The 15,351-nt window shown below is 32.4% G+C and overlaps 1 protein-coding gene across 1 annotated transcript; it reads left to right on the top strand.

The window, feature by feature from the left end:
* The first annotated feature begins 818 nt into the window (after nucleotides 1-818).
* On the top strand, nucleotides 819-10,275 carry LOC124918103 (prostatic spermine-binding protein-like). Its single transcript, XM_047458350.1, has 2 exons — nucleotides 819-933; nucleotides 9,827-10,275. The coding sequence occupies exons 1-2, from the start codon at nucleotides 819-821 to the stop codon at nucleotides 10,273-10,275; spliced, it is 564 nt and encodes a 187-aa protein (XP_047314306.1).
* The last annotated feature ends 5,076 nt before the right edge of the window (nucleotides 10,276-15,351 follow it).

Here is a 15,351-nt window from a genome sequence, read left to right as displayed (position 1 = left end):
TCCGATGAGTTAGATTGTACGTCTAATTCTATTAGACTCACATCTAATTCCGTGTATTCATTAGACTACCCGTTTAATTCTTTAAACATCTATTAGACTTACACGTCTAACACCGATGAGTTAGACTGTACGTCTAATTCCATTAGACTCACGTCTAATTCATGCGTCTATTAGACTGCGCGTCTGATTCCATTAGACTTGCGTCTAATTTTATGCGAATGGAGATCAAAATCGGTCTAATGACCCTTATTAGATCCAAGTCTAATAACATGTTGTCTTAATACACCTGTATCAAAACTCATAAATTATTTCATCCTCAAAATATTAGTGGGTAAATTATTTCAACACTTAGTCAAAATAATTTGACCCAACAATTTCTCCCTTTTTGATGAAGAAATTGCAAACCTGCATACATACAACAAGACATGCATTCATCTAATAAATAAACAAACAGACAACATGCAAATAATCATTCAAAAACATCTATGTTAATCACATATGAGTGTTTTCAGAAGAAACACTCAAAACATTGTTCAATGTAACCATGATAATTTTACCAAAAACATTATGAAGACTTTCAAAATAACTACAAAAAGGCATTTAATCATTAGTCTTCTTCTTCTTCCTGGTTATAACTTCTGGACGAGATAGACTTCAACCTAAGATGTCTCTAAGACTGCGGTTAGAGGGGAGTTGGAGTCTTCACTTTTTCGTTTCTTAGACTTGAGCGTTTCCACCCTTTGAATGTAATCTATCACTTTTTGGTAGTTCAGGATCTTAGAAAGGAGGGAGAAACTCTTCCCAGGTTCGTTCAGACGATGACAGAGAAAAGAACTGAGAGGATCGTCAAAGCCGAAGATCTTCTTTCTAGCTACAACCATTCCGACAAGATTCCCGAAGAGGAAACTTGTCCAGTTCACTGGAACACCCCTGGTGATAGCCACCATTATCTGAAATACCTTCGTACAATACTTGTAGGAGGTTTCTTTAGACAGAAGGGATTTAGAGATGATATCACTTAGAAGAGCATATTCAACCTTCAAAAGGTTTTTCTTTCCATGAATATCTACTTCAGGGGAATCGGAAAAGACTTTTATCATCGTAATCATGAGGTTGGGGTGAATGGTGGAGAAATCATCAATACTTTCTGTTGGTAGATGGAAAAACTCACCAAAAGATTCTTCTGTGAGCCATACCATCTGGCCCATTACAGCACCAGCGATAACATTATCTTGATAGAAGCTATCGGTTTGGAAGAATTCGTTGACAAGTTGTTCATGATAGGTTTCATGAGGGGTGAGGAATCTTCTCAGCCCAGAAGCTTTTAGCGATTCGAACATCCTTTGCATGCCAGGAGATTCAAGAGTGGATACGGATTGAAAGTCCATTTTAATCGATTTTGGTCGGAAGGGCAACATTTTGATTTGATGAGCAAGGGATTGAGAGATTTAAAGGGTTCGATTTCTAAAGAGAGAAAGAGAGATTTCAAGGATCTTCTAACCTTTTAGAGATAATGAACCTATTAATACGGGGGTTTTAATCATGAAGAAGAAAACTAATGATTACTCCTACCATCAAGAATTTCAAAAGACAGTTTCTAATACACAGCATTAAATGTTAGCATGAAATAGAACGTCTAATACTAAATGTACAAGCAAAAGATGTCAGAAATATTAGTCATTTCTTGCATATTGAGAGACACGTGTCTTCAATTCTTTTGAGGAATGACTGATTTATTTTTCGGCGGGAAAGATAACTTAAACAGACATCATTAAAGGACAGCTGTCCTAAATGCCAGAAGATGAAGAGTCTAATTACACTAGTAGTTAGACGTTTTTATTCTTCTTTTTACATTTTCAACTTCTTTTTGAAAATCAGTCTATTAGACATGTGCGTCTAATTATGCTATAACAACGCGTGAGACACGCGTGTCTGATTAGAAGTGAGCATCTTCTTGCTCATGACGTAAAAACGTCTATTAGACGTGTGTCTATTAGACGTGTCCGTCTAATAGATGCATCCGTCTAATCAAGCAGGTTAAAATAACCAAGACAATGATTTCATATAAAGATGAAACCGCTAAGGGAGATGTTCGTCTAAGTAGCTGTGTTTCTCAAACTCTGAATCCTTAGGACAAGTTAAGACCTCCGTCTTTCATATCTGTTCAGTTTAGTTTTGAACAATACATTCCCCCTCAATTTATGCACATAATTGCGTCAATCAAGATCAACAAGACCTAGAATGTTTCTAAAGTGAGAAAACTTAGCTTCCGGAAGAGGTTTCGTGAAAATGTCTGCAGTTTGTTAATCTGTAGGAACATGTTCAAGACGGATTTGCTTCTAATTGACGTGTTCTCGGATGAAGTGATGCCTGATTTCAGTATGCTTTGTCCGAGAATGCAGAACATGTTTATAGGATATTGCGATAGCACTTGTGTTGTCGTAGAAAATTGGAGATTCATCAGCCTCAATCCCATAGTCTCTAAGCTGTTGTTGGATCCACAAAACCTGAGAGCAACAACTACCAGCTGCAAGATACTCTGCTTCTTCTGTTGAAGTTGCAACTGATGTCTGTTTCTTGCTGAACCATGTGATTAGACGATCTCCAAGGAACTGGCAAGTTCCACTTGTGCTTTTTCTATCAATTTTGCATCCTGCATAATCTGCATCTCAGAAACTAATTAAATTGAAACTAGAATCCTTCGGATACCACAGTCCCACATTTTGAGCTCCCTTCAAATATTTAAGAATACGTTTAGTAGCAGTGAAATGAGAGAGTTTAGGATCATCCTGAAATCTGCCACAGACACCAACAGCAAATTGAATGTCTGGCCTGCTAGCAGTTACATATAGTAAGGAACCGATGAGTCCTTTATATGCTGTAACATCTACAATTTCGCCACCTTCATCTTTGTCCAATTTGACTTAGGAGCTCATAGGAGTAGCTGATGCAGAACAGTTCTCCAAACCAAATTTCTTTAGCAATTCTTTGGTGTATTTGGCTTGGTTGATGAGGGTCCCATTTTCTAATTGACGAACTTGAATCCCAAGGAAGAATGTCAATTCTCCCATCATGCTCATTTAAAATTTGTCCTGCATCTGCTTGGCAAATTTCTCACATAGTTTGGGGTTAGTTGATCCAAAGATAATGTCATCAACATATATCTGAACAAGTAATATATGGGAGTCTTTAGCAAATCTAAATAGGGTTTTATTCACTGTTCCAACAACAAAATCATGATCAAATAAGAAATTGGTTAGAGTGTCATACCAAGCTCTAGGAGCTTGTTTTAAACCATACAACGCTTTGTTAAGTCTATAAACATGATCAGGTAAAACATGATCTACGAAACTAGGGGGCTGCTCAACATATACTTCTTCATTTAATTTTCCATTTAAAAATGCACTTTTCACATCCATTTGAAAAACTTTAAAGTTCTTAAATGATGCATATGTTAGGAAGATTCTGATTGCCTCTAGTCTTGCAATCGGTGCAAAAGACTAATCAAAATCAATACCTTCCTCTTGTCTGTATCCTTGAGCAACTAAACGAGCCTTGTTTCTAATGACTAAACCATCTTCACTAAGCTTGTTTTTAAAAACCCATCTTGTTCCTATGACTGACTTATCGGTTGGTCTAGGAGTAAGATACCACACTTTATTTCTATCAAATTGGTTTAACTCCTCTTGCATAGCATTGATCCAATCCGGATCAATTATAGCTTCACCAATTTTCTTAGGTTCAATTTGAGAAATAAATGCAGAATTGGCGATTTCATCCATCAGTTGGCGTCTTGTCCTTCGAGGAGAAAAATGATTTCCAATTATCAGTTCTAGTGGATATTTTTGTTCCATCTAAAGTTGGATCCAAGGGGGTTAGTCATCTGAACAGGTGACTCCGCGACGTCTAAACTCTCAACATCTTGTTTAAAAGGAGTTTGTACGTATGGTTGAACCTCAACCGGACCAGCCACTACATCAGATAAAGCAATCCGCCTGTCCATAGTTTCTTCTTCTTCACTCACAGACTCAAGACTTGTCGCTTTTAGTCTGTCAACAAGATCAATGGGTTCAATGGATTTGCTCTCAACAGGCTCATCAAAGACTACATGGAGGGATTCCTCAACTGTCTGTGTTCTTTTGTTGTAACATCTATAAACCTTGCTTACTGACGAATATCCCAACATGAATCTCTCATCTGCTTTAGCATCAAAAGAGGTCAGATAAATCTTTCCATTGTTATGAATAAAACATTTACACCCAAATATCTTAAAATAAGAAACTGTGGTAATTCACCCATAATACAGTTCATAGGGAGTTTTATCAAAATGTTTGTTGATTATAGACCGATTTTGTGTATAGCAAGCAGTGCTAATGGCTTCCGCCCAGCACCTCTAAGGCACGTCTGATTTAGCTAGCATAGATCTCACTGCTTCCTTCAGAGTTCTCACTCTTCTCTCAGCAATGCCGTTTTGCTGTGGAGTTCTGGCGCTAGACAACTCGTGCCTAATTCCAGTCTCCTCGAGATAAGATGATAGGTATCTGTTAGTGAACTCAGTTCCCTGATCACTTCTAATGCATGCAATATTCAAAGATTTCTGATTTTGAATTCCTTTAAATATTCTAATTAAGTTTTTAGCAGTTTTATCATTTGATGGTAAAAATGCAATCCATGTAAATCGAGAAAAATCATCAATAACAATTAGGACAAATCTCATTCCTCCTATACTTTTTATAGGAATTGGACTAAACAGATCCATATGTAATAGTTCTATGCAATGACTGGATTGTGATTTCCCTTTACTTTTGAACGATGATTTGCCCTATTTACCTAACTGGAAAGCAGTGCATATCTTGTCCTTTGAAAACTGAAGTTTGGGCAAACCAATCACTAAATTATTTGAACAAATGTTGTTGATAGTTTTGAAATGTAAATGGTTCAAACGTTTATGCCATAACCATTTCTGGTCATTCTTGGCAATCATGCAGATAGGAACAGAAGATTCTTTTTGCCAATTCATTTTGTATGAGTTTCCTACTCTACTACCAGTTAACAGAGTATTTCCATTTTGGTCCTTAACTAGACAAGCATGAGTTTGAAAATCAACTGACAAACCATTATCACATAACTGACTGATACTAATCAAGTTATAGCACAGATTTTCTACAAGTAGCACGTCATTAATGGTTATGTTACCATGGATAATCTTACCCTTACCCATGGTCTTACCCTTCTTGTTGTCACCAAAGATAATCTTAGGTCCAGAGCAATCTGATATATCGGTAAGAAGCCGTCTGTTTCCTGTCATATGCCTGGAACATCCGCTATCAAGATACCATACAAATTCCTCCAGCCCATCATTTATTTGTACCTACACAAAACAATATTTACAATCTTTTGGTACCCATATTCAATTGGGTCATCGGTCAATCAGTTCCTTAGGAATCCATATTTGATATATTCTGATGGATTTCTCATTTTGTGCTGTGATTAATGCGTATGTTTTTGACATAGCAGACGACTTTCTGCTAGCCACTGATCCCTTAGCTTTTGAGGGAAGACTTTCTTTTAAAACTCCTTGACTTTGAGTCAGGTTTTAGATTGCCAGACTTGCTAGCTGCTTCTAATTTATTCTTCAGCCAACTAACAGTCGGTGAAACATAAAATTTTTTATTCTTAGTAGCTATTTCTTCACGAATGGGATCAGATTCGCTATCAGTCAAACTCTCTTTAACAAAGCTTATTGGCTTAAGCTTGTCATTTGTTGAGTTTGACGTTTTGCAGGACAGGTTAGGGTCATTGCCATCAAATCCTATACCGGATCTAGATCCAGCAGGTCTTAACATGCTGATCTGATGTTTGACAGCATCTCTAGACCTTGTCCATGTACTTACAACGTAGTTTAACCTCTTGTTTTCAGATGAAAGAATTTGAATCTGTTCTTTGAACATCTCATTCTTAGATGAGATCTCTGATATGTTTTCGTCAAAAATATTTGATTCAAATTCTTTGTTAAAGGAAAGAACAGTTGATTTATATTTAACTTTCATTTCTTAAAAAGAGTCAGTTAACTTTTTGTACTCAATGACCATTTCATTGAGTGCATTAGTTAACTCTTCATTTGTAAATTATGTGGTAGAGATGTCATTTACCTTGGATTGGTCATCTGCCATCAAACATGTAACAACTTCAGTCTCTCTTTCAGTAGGAGACTCCTCTAAGTCGCTATTAGCCCATTTGGATTTGTTTTTAGCCATTAAAACTTTCCGATCCTTCTTTTCTTGAACGTTTCTACCATAGATCTGAGTAAGCGTATCCCATATTTTTTAGCAGAGGAACAGGTCTTGATTTCATAGAAAACGTTCATGATGATCGACTGATACAGAATGTTCCTAGAAACATTATCCAGGTTGTTGGTCATTTTGTCTTCAGTAGTCCACTCATTTATTGGCTTCGAAATCTTTATGGGGCCATCAGTAATGACGCTCCACATATCACAATCAAGGGCAGCCAAGTGAGCTTGCATTCTCATCATCCAATATTCACAGTTATCTCTTGACAGAATAGGAATCTCATTGATGATAGACATGATTCAGGATCTTTGAGCTTGAGAATAGAAACAGAGCTCTGATACCAATTGATAGGATCGGCTTAATCAAAGAGACGGGGGTCTGACGATTGATGAAGGCTTATAAAAAAGGTTTGAAAGAAATTTTGTTAGGGATTTAATTCACTTTCTATTCTATGCAAACCCTTGTAAACACTTGAAACAGAATCAAGTGCGGAAATGTTTACTTAGGTTTGAAGCTTAAGATGAAAAATGAGAAGATGACAGACTAGAACAACACAAAAGTTTGTTTATGGATGTTCAGAGCAAACTCTCCTACGTCACCCCTTCTACCAACCATAGGAAAGATTTACTATAGTATGATTTGAATCAAATACAGTTTGCACACACTTAGCTCTCTATTGAACATAACACACTCTGTTCAACTTACAAGATGAAGAATATCACTCAGCTAAAGGATGCTTTGATTCTAACTCTCTCTTGATTAACACACAGTACAATCAGGAAAGCATATCATAGTATGAATATTCAAAAGCTTGATTTCCCAGTAATTTCAGTAAGCAAGATGATCGAGAGATAGTCCGTTGTCCTTAGGAATCTTTAAATATGCACAAGTATGAACGGTCGAATCTTTAGAATGATACATGGCACTCTTCTATTGGAACGCCTCCATAGTACATAGAAGACTCGGAATACAAGGATCGTGGCCGTACACAACAAGTATTGCGTCAAATATTCTTTAGAGATTTACCTGCAAAACAAGTAGTGGGAAGGATATTCGATTACGTGTCATTAGTTAATTGGATGCATCGGGCTGTCGTATTGATCTTCACTATAAAGTGGAGCAGGAGTAGCGTACAGTCATAGCACGTGGGTAGGCAGGTGCTAACTTCAAGCAACTGCTTAAGCAAAGCATTAGACGTATTTCAATTAGACAACCCCGTCTAATGAAATCAAACGTCCCCGTATAATAACAGAATCCACTAGACCACCTGGTCTAATGGGATTAGACTTACGTCTAATTACAATCACTTCAGACTAATCTAAAAGAGTTAGATTGCACCTCTAACTTTCACTAGTTAGACTGCACGTCTAACTTTCACCAGTTAGACTGCACGTCTAACTTTCACCAGTTAGACTACACGTCTAACTTTCTCTTTCTATTAGACTGCATGTCTAACTCCACAAGTTAGACTGCACGTCTAATTACGTTCCACTTCAGACTCATCTGAAGGAGTTAGACTACACGTCTAACTTTCAAAATCCATTAGACTGCATGTCTAACACCACGAGTTAGACTGCATATCTAATTGCGAGTCCATTAGACTGCACGTCTAACTCCATGAGTTAGACTGCACGTCTAATTACGGATTCATTAGACTGCACGTCTAACTCCATGAGTTAGACTGCACGTCTAATTATGGATTCATTAGACTGCACGTCTAACTCCACGAGTTAGACTGCACGTCTAATTATGGATTCATTAGACTGCACGTCTAACTCCACGAGCTAGACTACACGTCTAATTCCAGATTCATTAGACTACACGTCTAACTCCACGAGTTAGACTGCACGTCTAATTACGGATTCATTAGACTGCATGTCTAACTTCATGAGTTAGACTGCATGTCTAACTTCATGAGTTAGACTGCACGTCTAATTCCAGATTAATTAGACTGCACGTCTAACTCCATGAGTTAGACTGTACATCTAATTCTGAATCCATTAGACTGCACGTCTAACTCCACGAGTTAGACTACACGTCTAATTTCTCTAGTTAGACTGCACGTCTAACTTTGTGCATCTAATGCCAAATCGGTCTAATGAACCTCATTAGAACGGTTCATTAGAACCAAGTCTAATGAATTTTTTTTTCAATATTCCTGCATCAAAAAACAATTAGACGCATATATAATCCATTCATCATTTCATCATCAAAATTCCAATAGTCAAACTATTTCAACACATGGTCAAAATAATTTGACCCAACACACTTAAAGAATCTGAAATTGAATTAGAACTCCACTTTCTCTATTCATCAACATTATCTTAATGATGATCATCAGAAAATCAATTAGTCATGGTTTGTAATTTTAGAGTTCTGTTTTTACCATTTCATTATTGTTGTCCAATGAATGGATTCTCATTAACCAAACTAATACAATCTAATATATAAACTCTATTATGTATTGTTTTTCTTATTCCTCTCATGAGATTAATAATATTGTAACTAAAATATGGTTATATTTCAACATTTAACTTACTCAATTATTTTCACATGTTGGTAGCACCTAAAATTTTAAAACTAACTCAATATTACTGTAGGTTATATGATTGTTTTGTAGTGAAGTATCATACTTTAAACTCAATTATATAACATGCTTTATGTGTAGGTTTGAATTAATTCCCTATATATGTAAGACAGGGCCTATATGTTAGCATAATCATTTGAAAATATGATGAAATATGTATCCTTAATCCTAATTTTCATAACTCTTATAATATAATTTGCAATTATTAGTTAGTTTTAGTTAGTTTAATTTATCTTTGTGCATGAATAATGACATATGTTTTTTTATTTCAAATCTACAAAAAGCTTCTTAAAGGCTCCTTCAATGGAATGGTTATTATGAATATGGTCTATATACTTCATTCTTTCAGCTGAATTTAGTTAATAAGAAAGAGATATATGGAACTGTGAATTGTTTGGCTATCGCCCCTGTTTCAAAATGAAAAAAGAAATTAGAGTATTTATCATCATTTTTGTCGCTGATAATTTTATTGATTAAACATTTCTTATTTGTTCTTCTCACGCAACTTTGTTTTGTCATTCATAAGTGGTTTTTAATTATTTCTATTTCTTAATGTCTTAATAGTATTTCAGGTATTCATCTCCATTCTTGTCGTTGAAAAAATTTCAGACTTTTTGCGTGTTGATCATTAATTCATCAAATATCAGGTATCAACTTTTATTGTGTTATCTTTCATTTGATAGATTTAGGAATAAATATGATAGACAAGTGTTGACCCACACGACAAAGCGTGCAAAATTTTGTGTTAGTTGTCTTTAACTCTTGAATTTGAATTGTCTTAAACAATTCAAATTTTTGTAAAGAGTCTTACGTGAAAATGATATTATAATTTATTTATAGAATGCATACACCCGATAAACATGGATGAATCTTGCACGTCAACATCGAGATAGTCAAATATATATTCAAGGGGTTAATTCTTTTTTGAACTTTTCTGAGATATTAGATAGAACAAGTAACATTGCATGTCCGTGTGTTAAATGTGGGAATAGAAGTTACTTGGATAGAGACATCGTGAAAAGCCACTTGATTGTGTATGGAATAAGACAAAGTTATACATTTTGGTATTGTCATGGAGAAAAGAGATCTAGAAGTTATGAAGAGGGTGATAATGATGAATTAGAGGGTGATAATGATGAATTAGAAGGTGATAATGATGAGTTAGAGGATGATAATGATGAATTAGAGGGTGATAATGATGAATTAGATGGTGATAATGATGAATTAGTGGATGATAATGATGAATTAGAGGGTGATAATGATGAAGACAGTGATAATGATGTACAAGATTCAAATCGTGGTAATGATAGTGAAGAATCACATGAGGAAGATAAAGCTTTTTGTAGATTGTTAAATGATTCCAAACAACCTTTGTACCAAGGATCGAGAATTTAAAAATTGTCAACATTAGTTAAGTTACTTCACCTCAAGAATGCTATTTTAATGGTAGTATTTACATTTTCTTTCACTCGTAGTATGGGAAAGAAGTGGACTCTAGAGGTCAAACTAATTGAGTTGATTAATCAAACTGTATTAATTATTTTAAAGATCGTTCTGCAATGTGAGAGTAAATGGATTCTTGGGTCGGATTGTGAGTTAACCCGTCCATAAACTTAAAACGGTTAAAAATAAAATTAAAAATGATATCAAATTTTTACCGTAATATTTTTTCACGGTTTTTTATATTATTACTAGTAATTTTAACCACAATAACACTTAAGATTGTTAATTTATATTTATATTTTGTGTATGAATATATGATTTATATGATTATCAATTAAAAATAAAACCACTTAATTCACATAAAAAAACTCATTCTCTAACATTAAAAAATAAAACTTATAATATAATGTGGGAGATAAATTGTATTATGTATATAAAATTATTTGTTTAATTTTAAAATATAAATGTTAAGTTGCTTAGTTTCTTAGAATGTTGCTTATAAAATAATAGATTCCAAGTTTAAGTTTTATATTTATCGTTTTTAATTTTCTAACTTTTTTAATAAATTAAATATTTGATTAACTAAAGTGAAAGTGTAATGTCACGAGATTAGAGGTTCATTCAGAAAAAATATGTGATAAGATATGTTAGAAGATAAGTTGTTTTACCAAAGTGAATAAAATATTAAATGTGAGTGTTATATTTTTTATGTTAATATATTATTCGTGATTTATTAAGAATTTTAAACATTGAATACATATTAATATTATTATTTTTATATTAAATTTATTTTATTTATAATTTTAACTGTGTGCATCGCACGTGAATCTTCCTAGTTATATATAGTGATAGATATAATTTATTTATTATATACAGACACCATGTATTTTTGTCTGAGCGTCTTTATTCTATTCTTGACATTTTTATGTGTAATTCCACTACTCAATTTCTTGCTCGATCTTGTGAAGGCCCATTGGAGAGGTTCGGGTCTTAGAAATTGGAGTTGGAGTTTTCTCTATAGATAACATAATTTTTTACAAGGATACGCAATAAAATATTCATGATATGTTGTTGTTGGTATTTCCAAGGGTGTAGCTTGCTTGATTGATGTTGAGGGTTTGCTTAATTTTACTTTTTCTAATGTATTGTTTAGTTAAACTCTACAAATAAAATCAAAGAAAGTGTTAAAAAAGATTTAAAAGTTTTACCTGAAGGTCTAAACTAAGTTTTATTCAAAGGTATACATTCTTTTATCTGAAGATATAGATAGGTTTAAGATATAGATAGGTTTATATGAAAGTATACATAATTTTATCTGAAGGTATAATTAGTTTTGTATAAAACCTTACTAAAATTATTTAGGTTTACAAGAAATATTACAATTTTATATCAAAAATTAATTTATATAATTGAGTTCTCTAGCATTAGAAGTCGTATTTGAATATTAAACAAAATTGTAACCCCGGAAAAACACCATTACATAGGTTTTCGTGAAAAGCTCAAAATTTGAGAAATTTAACATCGATTTGCGTGTCAGGAATTTTATTTTAAAATATACCATTATTTAAAAGATTTCATTGATTCTTGACTGCTTTTAAAATTAATTAAAAATAATTAAATTTGGGGTTCAATTTTAATCCGTGGATTTATGATAATCAAATCATAATTTGATTTTTTAGAAACTTCTTTAGTTTAAATTATTTAAACATAATTAAATTAAAAGAATATTTATTTTGAAACAAAGTCGGATATTAATTTTTGAAAATCAATAAAAGTTGGCATATATATACAAATGTATTGCCCATAGTTTTCTTTTGATTTGTAGTTTTGGTTATACTCGTGAAAGGCTTCCACGCTTCATCCAATGTACCTGTTTTAAACGGTCCCTACTTATAAAGTTGACTTTTTAAAATCGGTTATATAACATTTGTGTTTTAACCAATTATTTTTCCGTTCATAGTCATGCTTCTAAGTTTTAGTGTTATATAAAATATTGAAACAACAATATTTAAAATGATGGTACATGTTGCTGATGATCACTAGAGAGAAAATATCTGAAGAATATGAGTCATTTTTGAAGGCATTAGGGTTTAAAAATAAACACAAAACGAGCATTTGTCGAAATATTTTATGAAAATATCCCAAAATTTTTTTAAAAATATTTTCTAATTTTTCAGAATTTTTAGTAAATGATTTTGTGTTTCAAGATTACAAAAATAATTTTGGATTTTGAAAAGTGAAACCAAATAGGCCTTAGACCGGAGTCCTAAGTCTGGGGTTCGTTTTTATCGGTCGAGGTCCAAAGACCCTCGGTCCGGGTCGAGGAGATCTCGGTCGAGGCTCGGGATCTTTGGTTTAAGTACCGAAGTACCTTGGTCTAGGTGTTAAGGACTCTCGATCATTGGTTGATCTTACTAGTCTAGGTGTATAAACCTATCAGTTTTGGGCTAGCTTGGGATAAGTCCCTCGGTCGAGGTGTATGAAACTCTCGGTCATAGGCTAGCTCTAGGCTAGGTCCCTCGGTCATGGGTTCTCTCGGTCCCGAGTTTGGGATTCTCGGTCTCAAGTTTAGACCTCTCGGTGCAGAGGTTCGGGAGCATTGGTCCCGGGCTCGGTCCTCTCGGTCTTAGGTTTGAGATTCTCAGTCCCAAGGTTAGACATTTAGGTCCTCAGGTCCGGGAGTCTCGGTCCAGGGCTCAGACCTCTCGGTCATATGTTTGAGATTCTCGATCCTATGGTCTGGGATTCTTGGCCCTAAGGTCGGATCTATCGGTCCTAGCTCAAGAGCATTTGTAACCCTTGGTGAAAATTATCAACGACGATAATTAGACTTTAATCGAGAGTTTTCCCCTCGTTTAAAGCCATATTTTTTTCTTCTAAATGTCTATTTATCGTTGTTCAAAGATCTTATTTTAATCGATTTGGATGTCTCTTTAATAATAACTATAAGTACACAAAAATAAACATCCCATGCTTCATACATAGATAGCAAAATAATAATGATATTTCTGTTATAACACAATAATAAGAATATAATAATAATTTATTATCCTCAAACCCTTTCAATATTATTCTCTTTTGTCAGGCTTGGAAAGAAATTTAAACTTCTCTTCTTCTCCCTTTATTTATTTTTTTGAACATATCGGGTTTTAGTTCTCTCCGAAAGTGAAAGAGCGTGATGAACCATCCCGAGTTGCAGTATATAATTTCTCCTGGTATTGTATCCTCACATGGGGAGGAGGGGGAGGAAGTTGATCAGCCATTCTTGGGATGTCTGTGGTAGGCGAGGGAGGTGAAAGAGGTTCTAGACTTTCTGGTGGCATGGGGAAATCGATCACTCCTGGGATTGATGGATCTACACCAACTAGGAAAGGAATATGATCATTATAGGTTGGATTTGACCATGAGGATATCTCGAGGGATTTTATTGGGACGGGCAACTGCAATAGTTGTTTGTATCACCTAGTTGTATCAACGTGATAACAAAAATCAACGTACAGATTTGAGAGGATATTGATGTGAACATTTTTAGAAAAATAAACTCTTAAATTTGTTTATATAATCTTTAGGTAACATAATGTATTGTTTATATAGGTAGCAATTGTATTAAATTGTTGTAAAACAAATTAACATATTTATTTAATAAATAATTTAATTATCTTAAATCCAAACAAAATCACAATTTTATGAAAATTATCTAAATATTACACATTAATATTATGCTTTATCATATATTTATTTTTTAAATATTTATTTAAATTAAAAGTTATTATATTACATAGTATACATAAATTAATTTTACTTTTTATTATTAAGTTAAACTAGAATTTCTTTTGAATTATAATTATAATATATCATCACTACTGCTTATTCATTATGTTTTATATCATAAATAAAAATAAAACAAACATAAATTATAGTAATTAGATAATATTGAAGATTAAGTAATACACAAATAAATAATTACAACACATTAAAATAGTTCAAATTATGAAAATTATATATAAGAGATTAAAAAGTTACAAATTAGATTCAAAAATAAATATTTTAAATTAAAATGAGTTAAACGAATGTTGAAAATCATCTAGTTTCTTACAATAAAATAGGAATAACATTGAGATTTTGCCTCAATTTTTTTAAGATTTATTTATATTATGTTCCTTCATTATTTATTTTTATTTTATTTAAAAACTAAAAATATATATAAATTTAAAACATATTTTGTTATCTCATATATAATATACAGAATTTTTTTAACTATTTACATAATCATGCTATAAATTCACTTTAGGATAGACTTTCTCATAACATATTTTTAACCATTCTTTCACTAATATTCTTATTGAAATTATCAACTACAAAATTTAATTTAATTTATAATCCAATATATATATATATATTAAAAATTTCAAATAACCTTTTTCTTAAATAAGTTTACAAATAATATTTTAAATTAAAATGAGGTTAATAATAGAAAGTTGTGGTAGTTTTTCACAATAAAATAAGAATAACAATAACAATAAGATATTGACTCAATTTTTTAAAAGTTTTATTATTGATTTCTTCTTTATTTATTATTATTTATTTTGTTTATTAGAAAGATTATATAGATATAAACATATTATATTAGTTCATATATAATCTACAAAGAAAACTTTTAACTATTTATATAATTTGTGCTATAAATTCACTTTAAGATACACATTTTATATTATATTTTTAAACATTCTTTCATTAATCATCTTATTGAAATTATCAACTACAAAATTTAATTTAATTTTTAATATTATATATATTAAACATTGTTAATAATAGGAAGTTGTGTAGTTTTTTACCATAAAATAAGAATAAGAATAACAATAAAGTATTGACTTAATTTTATTATTATTATTATAATTTTATTATTATTATTATAATTTTATTTCTTTCTTTATTATAAATATTTTGTTTATTAGAAAGATTGTATAGATATAAACATATAATATTAGTTCATATATAATCTAACAAAGAAAACTTTTAACTATTTAT

Source organism: Impatiens glandulifera, unplaced genomic scaffold, assembly GCF_907164915.1.
Source record: "Impatiens glandulifera unplaced genomic scaffold, dImpGla2.1, whole genome shotgun sequence".
Lineage (NCBI taxonomy): Eukaryota > Viridiplantae > Streptophyta > Magnoliopsida > Ericales > Balsaminaceae > Impatiens > Impatiens glandulifera.
This window is presented reverse-complemented; position numbering and strand designations above follow the sequence as displayed.

What these genes read in the sequence shown, in the direction of transcription:
- LOC124918103 (XM_047458350.1), top strand. Translation starts at nt 819, where the DNA reads ATGACAGAGAAAAGAACTGAGAGGATCGTCAAAGCCGAAGATCTTCTT. An exon ending in AGTTCACTGGAACACCCCTG is followed by an intron (nt 934 to 9,826) that starts GTGATAGCCACC and finishes CTGAGATATTAG; the next exon opens with ATAGAACAAGTAACATTGCA.